Source organism: Oryzias latipes, chromosome 4, assembly GCF_053564925.1.
Source record: "Oryzias latipes strain Hd-rR chromosome 4, Olatipes_Hd-rR_3.1".
In the NCBI taxonomy this organism is placed as follows: domain Eukaryota; kingdom Metazoa; phylum Chordata; class Actinopteri; order Beloniformes; family Adrianichthyidae; genus Oryzias; species Oryzias latipes.
In genome coordinates this window covers 34,888,957-34,912,326 of record NC_136240.1, presented here as the reverse complement: position 1 = coordinate 34,912,326, position 23,370 = coordinate 34,888,957, and the positions used below count along the sequence as shown (strand labels likewise).

At 41.9% G+C, this 23,370-nt stretch overlaps 1 protein-coding gene across 3 annotated transcripts in view; it reads left to right on the top strand.

Annotated features, from left to right (window-relative positions):
* agbl4 (AGBL carboxypeptidase 4) overlaps positions 1 to 23,370 on the top strand; it is a 426,145-nt gene that overhangs the window by 20,298 nt on the left and 382,477 nt on the right. For all 3 annotated transcript variants that reach the window (XM_078946347.1, XM_078946349.1, XM_078946348.1), the window contains exon 3: positions 6,022 to 6,146. In XM_078946347.1, the coding sequence (XP_078802473.1) occupies positions 6,022 to 6,146 (125 nt within the window). The remainder of the gene's footprint in view (positions 1 to 6,021; positions 6,147 to 23,370) is intronic.

Sequence of the window (23,370 nt, the reverse complement as noted above, 5' to 3'; positions counted from 1 at the left end):
ATTAACAAGTTCCTTCACAGATACGTCTCAAACTAAATAATTTTAACATTTTCTGAACCTGAATTTTTTTCTGAATTTTTTCTTCTATATTTTTGCTTATTCTGATTAGTTGATATGCAGTCTTCTAACAGTAAAAAGGAAATTAGACCAAGATTTGAAGATCTACACTTTTTCACGCTGGAATATCCTAATTCTAATGTATTATCCTCCTAGTTTAACATGCCTTGTTTTGTAGTTGTTCTGACTTGCTGCTTGTTTGTGGTTCCTGTGCTCATCTATATTTTTTAATGATAAGCATTAAGCCTTTTAACCTTTTTACTTTAACTCTAAGCTTCTGAGTTCCTATTTCTTCTTCTTCTTTTCCTTTTGGCCTTTTCTTTCAGGGGTCACCATAGCGAATCAGCTTCCTCCATCTAATCATGTCTTCTGCATCCTCTCCTCAAACACCAGCTACCTTTCATGTCTTCGTTCTCTGCATCCATAAACCTCCTCTTTGGTCTTCCTCTAGACCTCTTGCCTGGCAGCTCCAGACTCAGCAACCTTTCACCAATGTATTCCAACAGTCAAGGTCCCTAATTTCAGTCCAACACTCTATTCCTACAAACAAGTCTTCCTTCTTCAACCAACAGTAGTCCCAATTCCACCAGCACCTGTCAGTTAACAGCACTGATGGTGGTCACTGGATATCATAGGTCAAAATTGCATATTTGGTTTGTCAAAACCATAAAATGTTACATGGGATGCCCTTCTCTGACAAAAGCCTCTGCATTTATCTGGGCTTGGGACCGGCACACTGAGACCCTAGCTTGTGGCTACAATTCTGGGTTCCTATGTCTTGGTCTATTTTTTTTTCTTTCTTTGTCTACATTCTGTCACATTATTAGACAGCACTTACGATTAGATATCTACTTTTAAGAACTATTTACAAATGCAGATGTAATCTGCAAAAAGTTGTCATAAAAACTACTTCAATATGAGCCAAAGCAGGCTATGAAAACACTCATCAATCGTGTTCCACTGTAAAGGGCACCTGTCACCATTTTAGTCTAAAAGATTCTTAAGGATTTTCATTTTCCTAATAAATGACCATATTTGTTTAGCAGATGGAAATGAAGTAGACAGTCTTGCATTCGATTCCATCATGATTATCTGATGAACAGAGACAGTTACTTTGATCGGTTCATACAGCAAAGCATCCTCCACAGGCTGTTGAATTTGGCATGGGTAAAACAAACAACATAATACATTTACAGCTGACGCATTCTGTCTCGTCCATATAATGGATAAATTGTGTCATTAAAAATCTGTGTGCGACTGTAAAATTTGTACGATTTATGGCGTGACAGCCTATGCGTCTGCTAAGTAGGAAGCATTGCAAGTGTACGGCCGATTTCATTTTGAAACAACTGCCTATCACTATCCTAATGGCTGGCTGTGTGTGTGAGTTCCACCTCAGGCCTGAGGCAAACAGGCCTGCTGCTGCTGTATGATGATCTATCTGCATGGCAGAAATCATCCATCCAGTGGATAGCTACAGGCTGCAGGACGGCCCATTGTGTGGGCTGAGCACTGTGACTGCTCCCTCTTGTACCTCCATAATGGGATTACATTAGCCAGTATCTTTTCGCTCTTCAGCACTCTCCTCTCTCCCAGTCACAAATGTGCACACAAGCACGCACGCACGCACAGACACACACATATATATATATATGTATATAAACCAAACAGGAAACATACATTACTACTCAGGGAGTCGGTATGTGAAACACTGTCTTGTCACTTGACTAGTTTGCACCCTCTGTACTTGTTCAAAGCCCTGAGTAATGATGCATGTAACATATGCATTGTGCCAACACTTTCAGTATCCAGGAAACGCTCTTTGGTGATTTCCACCTTCACTAATCAAGAGAAAGACCAGTCGGACAATGATCGTTAGCATAGTAGACAGTGGAAGAAAGATGAACACATTCAGGGAAAGTCATGGATTTTTGGTAGTCTCTTAAAGGACATAATGTGTAAAGTTCTTCATAAAAAGCAGATATTATTCTGTCTTGGAAATTAATTTGTTAATTCCTACATGCAGCTAAAGCCTTAGTCATAACTGCCCTTATGGGTGGATACCGTCTGCCTGATGACAGATAATGGTCAAACCAGTATGGGGCATGCAGGTGGCTTACACAAAATATCAATGTCGTAGACTGCACGGCAAGCCCGTAGCGCAAAAAAGTTCACACACCCTTTCTACGGGCATGCTACAGGCGAAAGGGCGTAGTGAACACATACAAAGTGCAAAGGTAAGTAAGGGTGTATCTAATGGATTTTTCAGTTTTTCAAACCCCCCCTAAATCTAGTGCAAGGAGCTTGTGAGTGCTGTTTACACAATAAGTGCACGCAGCCTGACTTGAAATGAGCAAATTACAAACAATTAGGTTGTAGTTTGTTTGGGCACCCTACAGGCACTTACGTAGGACCCGTAGGATGCTGACGATGCACACACAAACTGCAGGCATCTTACGGACACCTGAGTATCCATGAGTCCCCATAGGACGCCTGCAGTTTGAGCATCCTACAGGCGTCCTTCGGGCCATTACGTATCTGATGCACACCCCATGAATGCAGCGTTTGTGCGGCATCAAAGTGGCCAGTATGCGCACAGTATTAACGACTAGTGTGGCATGAGGGCACCTTACTACAGCATACACTTACCGCACATCTGACAATAGTTCCATTTTCATGACGCCCTTTGAAGTGGCCATATTAGCATCTAGGGAACTGCCAGACACACCTGTGCTCCTCTTAAGATGCGCTCACTCCTCTTCACTACCATCCACAGGCTCAGACAACCCAAACACCTGCGTTACAGCACCTGTACAGGTGACTAAGGCTTTAAATCTTACCTAAGGCTACAAGTGGGTATACATCATAACCAGCCAACACACAAGTAAAGACGAGTGTATGAAGAGTTGATACTGAGAAGGAATTTAGGAAGCATCTTAAAGCTCAAGATCATTGTTATTATTATTATTATTGTCTTGTGTTTGGAGAGAGTTCATTACAAACTCTTGTATGAAACATCTGTTCTATTAAAAAAGGAACATCTGGGGAAAAATCTGGTCTAGTGTTTGTCTTTTAGATACCAAACATATTCAGTATTATTAATGTCATCATCGTCTGGTTTATCTTTAATGCTGTGCATGACCATTTCAGAAATAATCAACCACGCTTTAATGTTAGCTAAATGCAAAATGATATAGGGTTGATTAAAAGGGTCACGCTTTGAGCCACCAAACCGTTTGAATCTAGAGGTAGCAACCATAAAATTAAAACTGGGATCAATGGCGTGTCATATCCTTGCTGTTCTGCAGGCTGAACGTGTAATTCTAACCTCGAGGCTGCGGCCATCCCTCACGACAGGCCCTCCAGGATCAGACTCAATAACCCAGTCACCCATGGCTACTGTCTGTTGCTGGGTTGATCCTTCCTATAACCTCTGCAAATGTCTGGTTTATGCATGTGCTGAATACCTGTGTTAGATTCCTCGTGACTTACAACAGGTCATGTTACAGGAATGTCCTTTGGTGTTTAAGTGAAGAGTTAAAGGGACGTAAGAAGCAAGTGATAGTAGACCATGTCTCCTATAAAAAGACCCTCTTCTTGGCTTATTGAAATTAATAAACTTTTTTAAAGCACAAACATTAATTTGCACAGAAAATATCAATTCATTTTATCATGATCATCATCAACTTTAGTTATAGCATACTTTAACACAAAAATAACATTGAACAAAGCTCTGTACATTTTCATCTTCTTCCGTTTTGCCCCTTTTGGGGTCACGGGGCTGCCGGAGTCTATCCCAGGCAGGGGACTCCTGGACAGGTGGCCAGTCTGCCGCAGGGTCACACACACATACACACACACACACACACACCCACACACGCACACACACACACACACACACCCACACCCACACACACACACACACACACACACACACACACGCACACTCACATTTACACCGATCGACACTTTGCAGTGGTCCCCAAATCCCGCCTCGAGAGACGACCTCCTGCTGGTTTTCCAGAAATCCTGCTTTGTCTGCTGTTGATTACCTGGATCAGGTGTGTTTAGCCAATAAGGAGCTTCAATGGCAGGTTGGTTGAAAACATGCAGGACACCGGCCCTTGAGGCCTGGATTTGGGGACCCCTAATTTAGAGTAACCATTGAACCTATTAAGCATGTACTTGGACGGTGGGAGGAAGCCGGAGTCCCTGGAGAAAACACACGCATGCATGGGGAGAACATGCAAACTCAACACAGAAAGGTCCCCCACTGATGTTCTGTTTCAGGTCCCCCAGCCGGTACTTGAACCGGTGACCATGCAATCTGCTGGCCATTGGACGAACTGTTTTAACGGCTATTCTTGCCGCCTCCCTGGCACCCTCAATTTGATCGCGACTTTTTAAATTTTTTTTGACTGGTGCCAGAGGTGGACTGTTTACTGTTGTAAAGTCTAGAAGCGTGCCACTACCATCACCATCCCGGACCATAAACTGCTCGTCCAGCGATTTCTGCCAGCAGGTTGGACATGTCTTGATCAACATAGCACAAGGACACACATGGATGATGTCTGGCGAGAAAAAGATCAGCGATGGCGCAAAACCCAGTTTTTATTTTATTTTATTTTTATTTTGGTAGGCTGTTTCCGCTTATTGGCCAGTTCATCTGCATGCTAGCTAAATATTTAGTTTTTTAGCTAAATATTCCGCTCCAAACCAATCTATAAACAATATTTAGTTATGGAAATGCAAATTAAGGTCAGATCTAAATATTTAATCTGCAAACAAATCTTTAATTTTATAAAATTAAATATTTAGTTCACAAACTATCCCTTCAGTTTGTAAACTACACATATTTATAACAAATATTTGAATTTAGATGTTGGTAACATGTTAGTAAACATAACATGTATAAATACATGAATAAAAAGGTTGAAGTATGCATTCGAAAAATTAAATCTGTTTTTTTTCTTATCCTAAAACAGGTTAAATAACCAAAACATTGCTATTAATATTTGACTATCAGTTTATATTCTGTCACTGCCAATGTTGTCTGACTTATTTTTAGATTTGTTTTTTCAATAAAGCTGTTTTTTTTTCTTTGCACGATCAGTTTTTTTTGTGTTCTGGTTTATATGTTGGTGTGAATTTGGTGTAGCGAGTTTGACTGTCTTTGACATTCTATTTCCTCAGTACTTTTTTTCACTCCTGTAGAGTAATGAAATAACGCTGCTGGTCGATCAGGTGACACTAAGTGGAGTGTATGTGTGTGTAGCAAGTTGAAGTGTGGATTAGCTATGCATTGGCATAAGGAGAGGGATCTGGTTTGACATTGTGGTAGAACGGCCATCTGTTTGTAATCAGCCATGTGGCTGTGTGCAGCTCCTGCTGCCGCGGTGTTACCTGTCACCAGGTGGTCAACAGCGCCCTGATGTACCGATGTGGAGTTGTACGGGAGGCTGAGGCTTGTGGTCTGCTCGGTTTTCTAACAAACCGGACTCTTGAGCAGCTGCATAGTTTGTATTACGTTTTTTAAGTCACAGTTTGCATAATAAAAAAGTTTTCTGGTCTCAAATACGGGGTTATTGCACTTTAAAAATTCAGTTAAATGTAATGTAATTATCTGCTCATTTTGCTTAAAGTTTGTCCTAAAATCTGCTGTTTTAAGAAGAGGTGAAATAATCAGAACACTTTACAGTTGATTAATTTGATTATTCACTTTGGAAGACTAGGGGCTTAATTCATATGAGTGAATATTGTGTTTCATATGTGACAACATGTGTTTCATATGTAATGCTCTTATCTGATATGTTAGATCAGATAAGAGCATCAGCTGTAATCTACTTGGTGAAAATAGCATTCAACAAGGCTTTGACCTTTTGTTGGATGACTTTTTAGAAATGGTAACAATGATAATCAATCATAACCAACATGCTAATGCAAAAGGCTTCGTTTTGTCCGCAGGAAACTTGGGCCGCGTTGACTACATCAATGATTTTGAGTTTGACCTCTTCATCCGGCCGGACACCTGCAACCCTCGCTTCAGAGTCTGGTTCAACTTCACCGTGGAGAACGTCCGGGAGACGCAGGTCAGCATCTCCGACACTCACTAAGATCTCACAGTGGTTCAGTTCTCATTGATCTGTGGGAATATTGATCCAATATCAGTTATTTTTTCCTCTGTGTTTATGCAGAGAGGGACTGTCTAACGCTAAACGATTTAGGCTTTACAGGAATGTGTATTTAGTTTTTATACAAAAGAATCACAGTTTTTTTTTTGCAGCTGTCACTGTAAACTCGACTACGGTCCTTTAACATCATAGGTTTTCACATTCTATGCACTTTTACAAAAAAATGTACTGTATCAGTTTGTTTTGGTTCTTTGTTTTTTTATACAAGTTAAAGTTGGTTGTAAAAATGAACATTTTTGTTCTTTTTTCTTTTCTTTCCTAATGATCTGGTTTATCTAAAGCCAGCATCGGTCATTGATATTCCTGTTTCCTGTTGTAGCATTTCACACTCTGCTGCATAGAAGCTCCTGTCGTTCACTCCAGCTGCTGAGACAGTAGCATGTAGCTCTGTGATTAAGCAGGGCTGAAAATAAAAGTACCACCAGTGGAGTTTAGTGCAATGCACTTGTACACAGAGGTTACTAAAGGCAGTTTGATAAAGAGCTCAATCTGTGATTCTTCTGGGGTGAATGTTCATCTTTTAATGTCGACATCATTGTTTAGTTTAAATGAGAAAATGTATTCTTTTTTTGGAGAGAGGAAAAAGAATCAGTCTTTTATTGGAATCCCTTCATTCCTATTGGTCAAGGGGGCTTAATGCCACATTGCAAGCCTCCTCTACTTTATCTGTGCCATAAGCACCTGGCTATTGATCCAATCAAACTTTATTTATCCATCACTTTTCAAACAACTTTAACACAAAGTGACTCAAAACTATTAAAACTGAAATTAAAAAAACACACTGAATGCCCTCAACCCTTCTGACCCCCCCTCACCTAACATGATGAAACATAAATGGCATATGAATAAAATCCAATATAGAAAAAGAAATAAAAACAAAACAAGAAACCAAAGTGGTGATGTAAAAACAAAAGTGTGTTTATAGCTGAGAATTATTACACGGGATAAAAGTAGTATGTACTAACTAATAGATGAAAACAACAAATTTAAACTTATAAGATGTTCTTACTTTTTCTTGGGGCTGTTAATTTACAATGAATACAATCCACCCATCCATCTCTTATACCCACTAATTCCAATTAAGTCACACGGCAACTGGAGCCTATCCCATCTACGGTGGAGCACAGGCAGGGTTCACCCTGAACAGTTTTGCGTCCACTGCAAGGTCACACAACTCCACACACTCACATTCACACCAAAGGAACAACAGAGAATTTTCAATTAACCTGTGAAACACATTTCTGGAAACCCACACATGCAGGATGACATGCAAACTCCACACAGCTGGGATTTCCACCAGGGCCTTAGCATTGGGAGCTGAGAGTCAGACCACCCCAATAGTTAACGACATTCTAACTGAACGACACATTTATTATTCATATTATTTTTCTTCGTAACTCTAGTAATGAAGAATAAGCAAAAACTGAAATGCATTAGCAAAATGTTGATTTTTTCTTTCCCACCGGCTGTATTTCCAGCAAAATATTAATAACTTTCCTTTTACAAGGTTTTGATGCACAGAAGGTGTGAAGAACTTTGTATCGTACAGTCTCCTCATGCAAACTTTGCTAAAATAGTTTTATTTATAACCCATTTTGAATGAATGGAAGCCGTTTTTCCTGAAACAAAGCAGCTCTCTGTTTTCTACCCTCTCTTTCTGTCAAGTTCCTGAATCTGAACTCACTTCTGACAAGTTTAGAGACTGGCTGACGGAGGCGGTCACATTACTCAGAGACACTCTGTATGTGGATCCCATCATTTCAATGTAACCTGCAGGATACGAAAAAAGGCAAAAAGTGACAACAGTGGCATTTAAGTTTGACTTCTGCTCTGTAGTTTGTGTGCAGCACACCAGCACTTGTCAGGTTTTGAAATAATGAGAGATAAAGTGCAGAGAAAGAAAGAGACAGTTTGAAATTAGCTCAATATACAGCTGGAGATGGTAAGATAAAGGGGTGTAATGGCAGTAGAGCCGATAAGAATTTAAAGTGAAGAAACACAGCAACTAAGAATTGTCAGTGAAAGAAAAGAAAAACAAACTGTAGAAAATGGGAAGGAAGAAACACAGTGTACTGTGGCAGCTGCCTTCCTGTTGAGTGTCCAACCCAACCTTTCTGAGGCTATCAGGCCTATCAGCCCATCGCCCTGCAGTGCTGTAGTCAGCACTAATCACAATTTATGGCACTGAGATGAATGGGCGGCTTCGGCTCGGAGCCGGATCGATCCCAGAGCAGATAGAGCAGCACCAGCAGGCTGCAGCCCGGACCAACAGGATATTTGCTGTTCACACAACACAGCAGAAAGAAGTAGTGTGTGAGAGAAAAACAGACCATTTTACCACAAGTCCAGGGTTAAATCCATTATCTGAAAACCTTTTAGTATCATGTTTATTAAAACATTTGAAAGAGCGAGCCAACAATTGACAATTATTCTCTTCCTGCAGGTTTCCTGCACGTAAAACTCTTTAGTCCAGTTTGCTCCTTTAAAAAGGTTTTATTTGGGTTAAATATTTTTTATAACTCAGTTTGGTAGATCAGATTGCTTTTTTTAAACTGTACATGGCTGAAGTTTACATGGTGACAATTCTAATTTTGTGATATGAAACAATAAATAATGTGAAACGAGTTAATAAAGTAACGAGAGTTTGTGGGGGGGGGTCTGTGCAATAGAGATATCCGTGGGTTCCAGGGAAGAACTGGGCTGTTGGAGTGTTTCATCCAGCTAAGCCCTGCTAACTCTCAGTCTGAGCCAGGGGAATGAAGAACAGTAAAAGCCCGTGATATTGGAAGTGAGATGGCCATTTTGAAAGAATGTAAGCTGGTGAAACAGATTTGGCGTGCCTCAATCAGCTTACTTGCTTTGTGGTATTTGGCTTTGCTGTAACACTGGTTTTGATGGATGGCTGAATTGGTGTCTCTTTTTTTTGCATGTTTTTGTGTGTGTGTCTGTTTTTAGCGTGGGGAACCACAATATTGAACTTGTAATTGCATATGACAATATTTCCCATTGTCGCCAACATTAATAGCAGATATTTATTATTTAAAACATTTTTTCCATTAACTGAAAACCAGTTTAACCCCCCCCCCCCCCCCCAAAAAAAAAAAAAAAATCCACTTTGGGATTAAAATCTAATTGGAACAAGGCAGCAATTCTGTTTAATTCATGAAAAATAAATTTTTAATAGTTAAGCGTTGTACGTATGTCGTTTAATACATGAATGATTTGTTTATTTGATAATGAGCAAAAATCTAAAAACGTGCATTCCTAACATATATGACATAAACTTTTGCTACAACCAATGAAGATTTGGCTCTGATTTCATGTTTTTCTTCGTCTGAGGAGATATTTGCCAAACCAACAGTAAACAGCGATCATGTTTAGCATCAAGAAGTGCAAAAAATGTTAGAAATAAGTTTATTGCAAACGTTATTAACACTAATGTCTTCTCGCACCGTTCATTTTGTGCTAAACTCCCTGTGAGGATCGGTGTACAAATGTTGACCTAAAATCAGCCACGGCATGACCTTTGCATGCAGAGCCGGGGCCTTTTGGAATTTGACCTGAAACACATGAAACAATTTTATCATCCAGTTAAATTCTCCAGTCAGTTTTATTTAGTGAATGCACGCACTGGGGCTTTTATTTTGTAACGCGATTAGGACTCATTAAGCTCTCAAGTTTGACAGATGAGCTTGTAAAAGTGTGTTCTTTGTACGGAGCCCCCCAGGTGCCAGTGGTTAAAAAAAAATCTGATAAAGTAGTGTGACGTCATCAGTGATGTGACTAATGATGACGTCACATTTGATTGGCTGTACGTTGGTGATTGGCTGGACGTTGATGACGTGTAAGATAGTGATTGGTCTGGATGAAAAACGGTACGACCATAGAAGAAGAAATTGCAAGTTCCATTGTAAACAACGGAGTAAGATGATCTTATAAACAGACTTTTATTATTGTTATGATTATTATTAAGTGCATGATCGCTTATAGTTTTTTAAATCTGTGCGGCCAGTGCTTCAATCTTGGCCGAACTGACCTGGTAGAAGGGTTAGGATTAGGTCAACACGCGCTAACAACATTTATCCTGCAAACACTAAAATACGAGTCTGACTGCTCTGCTCAGAGACATGCACATGCAATGTGTGCGCACGCACGATTGTGCAACAGTACGAGCACAATTGAGTAATCCGTGCGCACGGTTTAGTAATCCGTGCGCACAGTTTATCCGATTTTTTTTTTAACTACTGGCACCTGGAGGGCTCCGTAGATTTGTCCCATCAGGCGCCATTGCAACTTAGTCCGTCTCACTTATTAGACAATTATACTCTATGGTCCATATTTATATAGAGCAAAAAGTAAGCAGCTAATTTTTCAACCATTTATTTAAATAGTAAATTCAAGAGCCCCCTTTATCCATTCTAAAAATCCCAACTTTACTGTAGGCTTGCTCCACATTCTGTTTTGTAGAGAAGTTCATAGTCAACTCCTGGTGTTTGATTTTAAAATGACCAGATTGTGAGTGCTGCTCATGTATCTGACTTCATACCAGCCTAATCTCTTCAGAGCAGATTGATGTGGCTTGGTCACAGCTGAACACTGAAAAAGACACGACACGTACCATCAACACAGCCCAGAAGAGGCTGTGCTTCTGGGCCTTTTCTCAAATGTAATGTAACGCCTCTGAAGGGATGGCCCAAATTGACTTGAGTGGCCGTGATTAACAATTGTGGGTGAGGTGCAGCTGGATTCCGGCACAGCGGTGCCTGGAGGACCAAAAAATAGAGTCAAAGAATTACTGGCAAGGCTGTAATCTCCTGTTACTTACATGTCCAAGTCGTTTAGCAGCAGACATATTACAGCTTTTATTTCACAAGTTACCACAGTTTCCTGTTTTGAGCCGCTTAACTCCACTCCTGCCAGGTCCATCTTCTCTGAAATCTGCTCAAAAGCTTTAAGCAATTGTAAAAATGGAAGCAAGGTATGGTTAAGAACCCTTAGGCTTTCAGTATGTATGAAAGTGACAGCCCCACTTGTTGTCACATCTTAACATGTGAAATTTATTTTCCGCCTTTGACCCATCCCCTGAGGAAGTGGTGAGCAGCCATCTCAGCGGTTGTTGTCACGTCCCACAACTGCTGCTAAGAGCTATGAAAAAACAAACTATGTTCCACCACTGTGAACACATGTACATTTTTATCCTAAAATCCAGAAAAAATGTAAAAATCAAAACACAAAGAAAAGGGGGAATAGAGCTGGGTTTTAGAATATGTTTATTACTGTCTTTGGCATATGGCATTCACACTAGACTGTTGCTACCCAGCACTAGCGCATGGACTCACAGTTGGAAGAGGGTTGGTGCGAAATGTCAAAGCGGTGCACATCTCACAAATCTTACTCTGATAAATGAAAAACTTGGTGTTAAACAATTCTGACCGAGCACAAACCACAATTATTCATGTCTCCTTTATGATCAATTTTCCGCACCAACGGTACCGCTCAGAATCCGGAGGTGAATTTCTAATGAAACCCGCCGCTCTGCAGAAACTATGTCCTAGTTTTATTAATTTATGCTAAAAACAGCATTATCATAATTAAAAGACCACTGGGAACACTTTGAAAATAGATCAAAAGATGATCGGAGTGGGACTTTATTGTGCCATTATTGACAATTGTTAGTAATCACGTTAATTTCTGCAAAAACATTAATTGAAAATGATTTTTCAAAGTGTTCCTAAGCAAAGTTAATTTGCTGTCAGAAAATTCAGACACATGATTGGTGGACCGCTAACTTTTTATTTTCCGATACTAACAGTCATCCAGCTCTTTGCTCATTGGAGGTTTTTTGGAGAAAGTCCAAATGGATCCATACCAAACACTTGCCCCTCGGTTCCTGTCTCACTTGATTACTTTCAGGTTTCCATCACAGTTTCCTCTGATAAATGCTTCTTTATTATTGCCCTGGTTCCGCTATAAAAAGGGGTTTGAAGCACAGGACTTACCTGTGGGCTAGACGCACTTGTGTACACAGGAGTATAGCGAGCTATGCTAAAGAAGAAGACTCTTTACATGTTACAGAAAACAGATGGCATAAAAAATAAGGGGGTTACCACTTTACTGGCTGTAAAATATTTATTTCTGAATAGAAATCCTTTTAATTGGTTAATTAATGATGATTGGGTTTCTCTTAGAGATGCCACTATTCTTGATTGAAAACCAAACAGTTTGTTATACCATTAAACCGAATTGAGAGTGAATTGTTGCATCTCTACATCTATATGACTGTTGTTTATGTTGAAAATTTCAAATAACTGTGCTAAGAATTTGGTCTTTATTATTTTATTACATTACACCAGGCTCAGTGTAAGCCAACTGAAAGGTTTTTCTTTGTTGTTACTTGCTTGTTGTCAAATTTAAAAAACAATTTTTCTGAATTTTAAGTTTTTGATGTTGTTATGTAATACAATAAAAATCATACATCAAAAAGAAACAAAGCCGTGACCCAAATATCATCAAGGTTTGAATCAAATCGTTGGGAAAGTGAGTCATTGCATTCTTAGTTTCTACACTGCTTACACTGTGATTAGTTTTTTGTTAATTTTTTGAATGTCTCCTCATAAATGTTAAAGTAGGAGTAGTCTTTTAAAACATTGGAATATGAGGTAATAAAGTTCCTAATCACTTGTTTCTTTTCCCTGTTATTTTTGTAGGAGAGGCGTTAAATTATTATTTCAATTAAATTATGTAGCATGAAGAACCAAATCAAATGTATTCAGAATAAAACCGTATGATGCCAGTGAATTGGATGACTTTATATCCTGTGCTAAAATAAATATGTTTGTAAGATCCACATTTCAGCTACCTTTTAATTGTAATTACAGCCTGTGAGATGAGTTAATTGGGCATCCCAATGAAGAAGATGACATGGCTTTCTATCCTGTTTCAGAGGAGTATTTGACCTCAGCAATAGTGTGAGCTATTATCATGGAAGTCCTCAGGGAGCCATTCTTCGAAGACGGCAGTAAAACCTTAGGCTGAATGTGTTCAGCTCATTCGCCTGCTCCAGCCTTGATTTGTAGACCTCACTTGTTAGGCAAAGGCTCATGGTGGGACAGTTATTCTGTGCAGTCAGAGTGAACCGAAGAAGAGTAGACAGGTGTTGGATGGAAATCCCACAGCGACACCGTTTGCATTTTTCTGACAACAACAGCTTGTAGATATTAATAAATGATCAAAGTCACTTTTAACTCTCATGGAAACATTGGGAATACTGTTTTGATTAGAACAGTCGGCTGGAAATGCTGCTCCAAAAAGATCAGGGGGAATCAAATAAAATGACTCAATTCTTTTCACCTTTTTTATTTTGAATAACATGTACTCTCTGTGTTATAATAGTTTTTTTTTAACTTAACCCTTAGTTTTGTTGAGATCTATGGTGCATGGTGAAATAAATTTCCAGTTCAATCACCACTTATGTGTTTAAAGTCAATGAGCAGGTAGCCACATAGTTTCAAAAATGTTTCTAAAAAGAAAGACTATGCTTTTTACTTTACTTTGTCCACTTTAATCCAAAACAAAAAGACATGAGCGTTATTAAGTGAAAGCTTTAACTATTAGTCGTACAAAATATGCACTACGTATTTTCCTAATCAGTAGATATTTATATTTCAGCTGCAGATAAGCAATAAAAAGATAGAGATTAAAGGGTTTGAAGTATGCAAAATATTATATGGGCAACATTTTTTTTTTTTTTTTTTTTTTAACTTGTCCTGTCCAACAGCTGGGCAGACAGACGAGAGCTGAGGGCCTCTTGTGTTGGACATATTTTGCTTTAACAAGAGGGGTTATTAATCTTCTGACAAACCAAAGGTATGTCTGAATAAACCCCTTTTGTAATTGAGGCCAAACTTTATTAATTTCAATCATGTCTGAAAATCTTTGGTGTTGGACCGGACGGAAAAGGAAAGAGGGGAAGAAGAGAGAGGGACGCTAGAGAGAGGGGGGGGGTAGGGGGTGATAATAGGAGGGGAAGGGGGATAAGACCATGAAGCAGCATACAGCAACAAGTTTACTGGTTGTTAATCATTATGGTAAGGTTCAAATGCAGTACAAAAAGGGCGGGGCCCGTCCACACACACACTCAAATGTTATAAACACACCTGCTAGCTGCAAAAATGTCCACCTGTCGACATGTACACAAAACAGATAGTGTTCACACGCATACTTATGCCTTAAAACCAACTAGTGTGAAATATTTCAGTCATTCAGTCATGCAAGCTATTAGTGCAAAGGTGAGCTAACACCAGTGCTCAGGTGAGGTTTTATGTTCTTCTAAAATGGATGGTGGAACGTGAAAAGAAGGAGGGAGAGTGCCCAGCCATCCCCACCCCAAGACCCCCACCGCAGCAGCAGCGGCAGCCGGAATCCCTCCAACGCCACACGGGAACCGGCAGGGAACAACCGCCGCCCGGGCGACCAAGCCCGCCACCCAGGCCAGGGCCAGCAGGGCCGCCGCAAGGCCCCCAGAGCCAGAGGCCAGGGAAGCACGGAGGGAAAGAGAGCGCCGCCCCAGCCCAACCAGGAGAGCAGCCCCCCCGCCGCGCCGGGAGAACCCAACGCAGACCCCCACCGGAGAAGGACGCCCACAGCCCCAAACGAGCACCCCACCACCACCCAGGAGTTCTGGGCATCCCCCCGCCCCAACCCCAGGTACGAGCCAGGACCCCCCAAGGGAGACCCGCTCCGCACTCCAGGCAGCCATCCGCCCGGCCCACGGTTGGTCCAGGGAGGAGCGAGGCAGGGGGCCCGCCGCCCCCGCCCAGGAGGGGGGAACCCCGGGGAAAAAAAGAGGGCCCACAAGGGGTGTTATAAATATGGCCCGACCAGGCTCGACCAAAGTTGGAAATTTGGCGGGGCCCAGCACTCAGGAGCAAGGACCAGAACCCACCCCCCAGGGACCAGACACCCCCGGCTCAGATGTAATGTGAACTCCCCCACCGCGCGGAGAGAGCACCGCCGGGCCCAGGAAGCCGGCACCCCGGGGACACGGCCGCCGTTGCAAAGGGGCCCGCACCCCCCACCAGGGAAGAGGCAGGGGACAGATGGACCCAGGTCCCACCTTCCTTGCAAAATGTGTGTGCGTGTATGTGTGTTTGAGATGGTGTGTGTGTGCATGTGTGTGTGTTTATGTTGGGATGTATATATTGAGGGGGGAGGGGTGTGTGTACTAAGGGGGGTGCAGTTAAAATTGGCAGGTAGGGCACTAAGGGGACATCTCCTGATTACTCACAGTGACGTCCCCTCACCCTCCCCACCAAGGGGCCCTAAATGTCTAAGGTGCGGTTAAAATTGGCGGGTAGGGTGCTAGGAGGACATCCGCTGTTTGCTGGCAGTGATGTCCAAGCACCCCCCCTACCAAGGGCCCTACATGTCTAAGGTGCAAATTAAACCGAAAGAGGGGGGGCCCACTCCATACGGCAACCATAGGAGGGGGGCCACTGCCTAGTAAACCCCCCCCCCAAGGCTCATCGCAGGCTAAGCCCCCCACCCCCTCACCCTATTATGAGGTTATATGAGGAAGGGGGTAAGTTGGGGACAGCTGATAGACTGTCCCCCGGTGGTCAAACAGCTGTCCCCCGCCCCCCCCCCCCCCCCCCCCCCCCAGCAAGGGGGCCAGGCCCACCCAGCCCAGGGGCCCCACCCCCGGAGGCGCCGACACCCCAGGCCCAGCACCACCCCCCCCCACACAGAGAGAGAGGAGCCAGAAAGCGCCGCCCCCCCCCGGAGCAAGCCCAGGCCCCCACCCCCAAACGCCGGCCCTTATATGGGCAAAATTTACTTCTGCACAGTCTTTTCCTGTTTCTCTTTTGTGAAGCAGCTGGAAGCAATGAGGAGCTTTGTAGAAACATTTTTTCAGTAATGGAACGGAGCATTTGCAGAGCTACGACAAACAATGCTTTATTTTTTCAAATGCTGCAGATTCCTCAAAATGACTTGAGATTATTCTTTTATTGTTATTTTAAGATTAATGTACAAATGATTGTTTCCTGCAGTTTGGTGACCTTAAGTCGACTGTTCTTGGTATCATCATAACTCCTGATGTTGTGTTGAGAACTTATTTTGGTACCAAAGAATCTCACAGTTTTGCAGCAAGAACTCAAAATTTAAAAATACTCATTAGTTAAATGAAATTACCAGACAGTTATGTGATCAGTAGCAGCCGTCAGAATTCATTACTTTCGTTAAGTATCAAAAACAAAGAATTATTCCTTTATAGCAATTGAAGTGAGTTCTCTAAGCATTAGCTGCATTTACATGGACAAAAGGAATCGGAATAAAAGCCTGATCAGAATAAAAATGCGTCATGTAAATGCACTATTTGGAATACTCTGACCCGATCAAACTCATTCCGATCAAACTTCCTTCCGACCCAGATAGGTGGGTTATGCTGATTGTTGGCGTATACTTATGTAGCGCCTTTCTTCCTACAAGGACAAAGCGCTTTACAGTCACGGACCCATTCACCCAGTCACACACACATTCACTCACACATTCACACACTGGTGGCCACTCTGCTGCCAAACACTGGCGCCCGCCTACCACCAGAGGCAAGGTGGGGTTCAGTGTCTTGCCCAAGGACACTTCGACTCATGGGCGTGCAAGGCGGGAATCATACCTGCAATCTCACGATCATGGGTCGACGGCCCTACCGCTGCACCACGGCCGCCCAACAACTTGATTGTTGTTCTGATCGTGGTGGATATAAAAAATGTATTCCGGTTGTGGGTCATTACTGTGATGGCTTTTACGTCATGGAGTACGAACAGGACCGGCTGGCTGCTCCGCGCGAGTAAACCATATTTGCAAACAGATTCAGGACGCTGTGTGAGCTGGCGGAGGCGGCTATTGAATCCAGAAATGCCGCTCCGTACAGTAATAAGAAAAAGTGGAAACAATCATGTGAATTTGTGTTTCCAGTCATGTCCTGACAAAATAAAGGCTGATGTTATTCCCACATGTTTACATGCAGCCAAGATGCACATTGCAGCATTGACCACATGGATTACATCCAAAGCTAAATGTTGTTGTTAGCCTAACCCTAACCCTTCTTTCGGGTCAATGCAGCCAAGAATAAAGCACTGGCTCCAACTATTTAGAAAATTATGAATGAACAGGTACTTTATAATAATCACAATGATAATAAACGCAAATTTAGAAGATCATCTCGCTTTATGCTTTGTTTACAACGGAAACAAAGCAACGGAACTCAATATTTCTTCTTCTATGGCCGTATCCGGTATTTTAGAGAGTTCTGCACGTCAAAATGATTAATTCCAACCTAAAGTCTGTCGTATGTAAACGCTTGTTATAATCAGATAGTTTTTCTGGGCCCATGTACACGGTTCAATTCTAATCCAAACTTTGATCTGATCAAAGACATTTTCCACATTTAACCACAGCTACTCATGTAAACAGATTTAGGTTTATGGAACTAGAATTGGTTTCCTATTTGAAACTTTGGTTTCGTACTTAAAACTTTTGTTTTCTACCTTTCGCTCAGTGTTTCCTAACCCTGGACCTTGGGGCACATTGTCCTGCATGTTTTCCATGTTGGCCTGCCCATGCACACCTGATTCAGCTCAGTCATCAAAGGCAGCTGTGTTTGAGTAGGGTTGGATTCAAAGAATGCAGTAAAATGTTCCACAAGGGTCAGGGTTGGGACAGCTCTAGCTTACGTTTTTTACTTGTAACTTTTATTTTGTACCTTTAGCTTACGTTTTGTACATGTAAGTAATGTTAACTTGCATACATTTTAAAAATACAAGTTTTATGTTTCAGGCTACAGGCACAAAACAAAACCTACAAAACATTCTTTACCATATTCGGGATTTCTGGAAGAACCAATGAGAGGTGAATTTTGACCAACCAATCACGTTTCTAGAATCTCCTTCCAATTACTTTTAATTCAATTTTCAATTCAATTTTATTTGTATAGCCCAAACTCACAACAACAGTCGTCTCGATGGGCTTCGAATAGGTAATTGACAAAGTAAAACATAAAATCAAAAGGATCATAAATACATAGAATTCAATAGGAAAATACTAAATTGAACTAACAAACTGACTAAGCTAAACTGACATCCCTGCCCTTAGACCCCCCTTCTCTGTAAGGAAAAATTCCTAAAAAAACGGATTCCGGAAAAACGAAGAAACCTCAGGGGTGATGAAGGAGGGATCCTCCCCCAGGACGGACAGGCAATTTACCAGAACTCTTAGAGAAGAAATAACTTATCTAACCCTACAACTACATATTGAAAGTCCAGCAGACGAGCTTCATCCAGACGGAGTTGGGGGAACAGTCGGGGGGGTGGGGGGGGTGGGGGGGGAGTCGAGCCGGAGACAGGATCCACAGCCAGGTGTAGAAGCAGTAGTAGAGGCGAGCCAGAGACCAGGTACACGGTCACGAACAGGAGCACGAATGAGCCAACTGGAATCTGGAAGCACTCCCACTCACCCGGAGGTTTAGGAATGGGTAGGGCTCTGCACTGCTCTCAACCAAACCTGATTACATTCACACAGTAGGTATAACTCTCACAACTCCTCAAATGTACGTAGGTTTGCATTATTGAAGTGTTCCTCACGGCCTGTTGCTCGCAGCATGGCCTTAGAAAAAAATGAACATGAATACATGCAAAAAAGAGTCAAATAAAGCATTTGGAACAAATGCAGAATATTGCATGTTGGAGTTTTTGTGTCTGGAAGGCACCTCAGGTCTTCATGAGGTAATGACAATGTCACCCATTGATTGCCTTTCCTTGCAGAGACAGAAACAAGCAGGAAGACAATTTTTTTGACAAGAAAACAAATGTTCATGTTAGCAAAAGTTTTCTCTAAAAACAGATCTACTTTGAGGCTGATGGTGCTAGTAACCACTGCAAACAAGGAAGCAGATATAGCTTTCTTTTCATCTGTTCTGGGCATGTTAAGTCCTCTGTCATTTCTGTGGAGAACGACAGAGTAAACGTCACCCTGCTTTGTTATAATTCCATCTACAGACCTTTTGTCTCCCCCACTTCACCCTTGTGTGGTGACTCCTGTCTCCTCCCATCTTAGCTCTGAGCTCTATGTGCCTTTCTGTCTTCTTGTCTGAGTTGTGATCTCCTACAGCAATGGCAGAGTAACAAACGGATGGACAGGTCTCTTGTAAAGTATACTACAGTATATTTTAAACACTCAACAAATCAAGGAAAAAGATGAATGTTGGCTCTTGGTAAATTAAAAACCCACTCTGATGAAAATCACCTTTTTGTTAGCGTTAGATTCTCTGCTATATTTCTTTTCAGGATTGTGGAATTGTTAAAAAAATTCCACAATAGCCGGGCTCGAGACATGCAACCGGATGGTGACAAAGAGAGGCAAAGTAGTCCACACAGGAGGGGTCTCACTCCCAGAAGGAACAATAGCAGACATTGAGGACAGTTACAAGTACCTTGGAATTCTGCAGGCAAATGTCAACCTGGAGCAGGCAACAAGGAAAGCTGCAACAGCTAAATACCTCCAACGAGTAAGGCAAGTCCTGAGAAGCCAGCTCAATGGCAAAAAAAGACCCAGGCAATAAACAGCTACGCACTGCCAGTTATCAGATACCCTGCAGGAATAATATGATGGCCAAAGGAAGAGATACAGACCATGGATGTTAAGACACGAAAGATTCTCACCATGCATGGAGGGTTCCATCCCAAATCCAGCACCCTGAGACTGTATGCTAGCCGCAAGGAAGGAGGCCGAGGACTAGTGAGTGTAGAAGCCACTATCCAGGATGAAACATCCAAGATGCATGAGTACATCAAGTCAAGGCCCCAACTGACAGTGTGCTCAGTGAATGTCTCAGGCAATGGAGAGCAGAGGATACAGTGCTGGAGGACAGATCCTCATGGGAGGACAAACCCCTGCATGGGATGTACCACCGGACCATAACTGAAGTGGCTGATATCAAGAAGTCCTACCAATGGCTAGAAAGGTGCAAGGTGTAGGCTGTGCAAAGAGGCGCCTAAAACAATCCAGCACATAACTGCAGGATGTAAGATGCTGGCAGGTAAAGCATACATGGAGCGCCACAATCAAGTGGCCGGAATAATATACTGGAACATGTGTTGAACTGTGGATGAACCGAAAACCCCAAGGTCAAAATGGGAAACATCTCCGAAGGTCGTAGAGAATGAGAGTGCAAAGATCCTGATCCAGATCCAGACTGATAGGATGGTAATGGTGAACCAACCAGACATTGTAGTGGTGGATAAAGAACAGAGGAAAGCTGTTGTGGTGGATGTGGCAGTGCCAAGCGATGGGAACATCAGGAAGAAGGAACATGAGAAACTGGAGAAATACCAGGGACTCAGAGAAGAACTGGAGAAAGCATGGAAAGTGAAGGTGACAGTGGTGCCTGTGGTAATTGGAGCACTGGGGGCAGTAACCCCCAAGCTGGAGGAGTGGCTACAAAAGATACCTGGAAAGACCTCAGACCTCTCAGTCCAGAAGAGCACAGTTCTAGGAACAGCTAAGAGACTGCGCAGGACCCTCAAGCTCCCAGGCCTCTGGTAGAGGACCCGAGCTTGGAGGAGAAACCACCCACGGAGGGTGAGAGGGGCGTTTTTTTTTTTTTTTATATATATATGATTTATAGCTTTGTGAAAAATAGTGAATTTTGTACAATCAAATAAAAAAAGCCGCTGCATTGAAAATTATGACTATAACTGTGGAGCAGACAGAGGGTTGTGAAGGTATGAAAGCTTATAACACGGAGGCTGGTAGTTCCAGGAAGCCAGCAGGCCTTTCATTCTTTGATTCAAGAGGGCTGAATTCAAGGGCACCACGTGAAATAGAATAAATGAGGCAGGGCAAAGAACAAGTGAGGAGAGAAGGCAGAAAGAAAAAGTTGTGTGTTCAAAGATTGTAGTGCTTTAAATGGTGAACAGTGAGATTGGACTTTTTACGGAATAAAAACTAACTTTATATAATGGTGTTTGAGTATTTAAATAACACTTAATTGCAATTTAACACAGAGTACCTGTGCACCAACATTTTATGTAAATTCACATGCTGCTCAGCTATCACAGCTTCACTCCTCTGAGGTTTAGAAGTAAGCAGTGAAATAGGTTTAAAACAAAAAGAATGAAGCACATTATCATAGAGGCAGAATGTGTTAAGTATGGGGAAATAGGGAGGAAATATGCTGGGATTCCAGCAGGAGGCTCTTTTTTCTGGAGACTGGGTATGGCCCATGTGGAGCTGCTGTGCATGTGCATGAAATGATGAGTCTGGTGTCAGGACATGGATCATCCTTTTACACAGAGTAATGAATACAGATTGCACACCGGATAGAGAGGCTCTGCAATCTGCTGCACCACAAATGAAACAACTGCCGTTCTAATCAAATCGTCTTTTCATGCCAGCACAGCCCTCAACTTGGGCTAAATTCAATTCCAGATTCGCAGATTTGTGGGTTGGGGGTTGGGGAAACACAGGATGCAGTGGTGGTGGTGGTGGGGGGTTATAAATGTTGTAATTAAAGTTTTGTTTAATGTGTAAGAGCCTAGACGTGTGATGTGCGTGTTGGCCTGGGGGGTGGGGGGTGGCTTCTTGTTGTCGTTAACCACTTGCTTATTTTAGATAGCGGTTGGAGGACTGGGTCTAATCACAGAAAACACAAACTCTTGCAGCAATGAACACATTTAGCTAATTATGCCAACTTGTGGCTTGGGAGAAGACGCTCCCTGTATTCTGTGTTTAGGAAACAGATAAGAGGTTTGAAGGAGAGCCGCAGAGCCTCTTTGATGCTGCTTTTGTTTTTTTGTTTGTGCGGTTTAATAAATTAATCAAGCCAAACATCCTCCTTCTCTATGTAACTGTCTGCTGATGGAGGCTAATTACTCGGCAGATTGTTCTCCTGGTGCTAGAGATGAGGGTTTGGATCTAGAGGGGGGAAGGAAGGGTTGATGGCTGTAATTTAACAGTGTGCTGATGGGCTGAGCTGTCTGTTGACTGCTGCTTTACGGTGGCGGTGGTGGCGGTGGTGGTGGGGGCGCTGAGAAGTTACCCTTCCAGAATCCAACCTCAAAGAGTAGAGTGAGGAAACTATAAACCTGTTTTTCTCTATTCTTCCAATAAAAATCCCATTGGTAGTACTGACTTAACAACTGAAATGTAAGAGAAATGCAAAGTTATCAGTTGCGATCACAGGTGTGATCATCAAGTTTAACCACCGTCTTGAAAACGGTCGCCATGTTCAAATGTGAGCAACACGTAAGACGGCTTCTAACATTTTGATATGAATTTTTGCAATGACAGCAGAGAACGGTGATGTTTTTAGATTGCATGGAGCCCTAAAGTGTTGCATTTTGTATTATCCAACACTGTTATATTTGAAAATGACTGAATATGCATCAGGGTTGTGAGGCTTGCATCCAAAAAGCACATACTGAGGTGTGCATTTCATCCTTTCACCATTTGCAATCTATGTAATCTTAGTCCCTGTCTTGTGCCTGAGAATACTTTCAAGATGTTGAACAGTTGATCCATTTTCTTTTATGACAACTCAGTGTCTTGATATTTTGAGGACTTTATGTTTGAACTTTTAATACAGTTTGATAGCTTGAGCATCTCTTTTGCTGATTTCCCAGTTTATTAGACACTTAAACACATTTTGATTACAGAACAATGGTTCCCTGTATCGCAGTTTACTTTTCGGTCTTGCTGTTTTTTTGCATTTTTTATTTATATTTTTTACAGTTCACTGTGTTCTGCATTCTAATGGGCTGTCAATCAACCTCCTCCATGTCATGTATCCTGTACAGAATAACTTTAGCTTTCAAAATTTACATAAATATTGGATTGCTTGCAGATCTTTGGTTTCCTTCTGTAATACTGGGTTTATTTTTTTTCAAAGGTCTTGTTTTACCCTTTAACATAGGAGATGACACCTAAATAACACACATTCTTTTCACTACCATAACTTTTTGAACATAAGCAAAATTCCAAAGGATTCTCAACTCGGAGAAAAGAAGCTTCAGGTTAACAAAGTGTTATATTTTAGCACAAAGCTTCTTTCTCTACATCAGAATCCCCC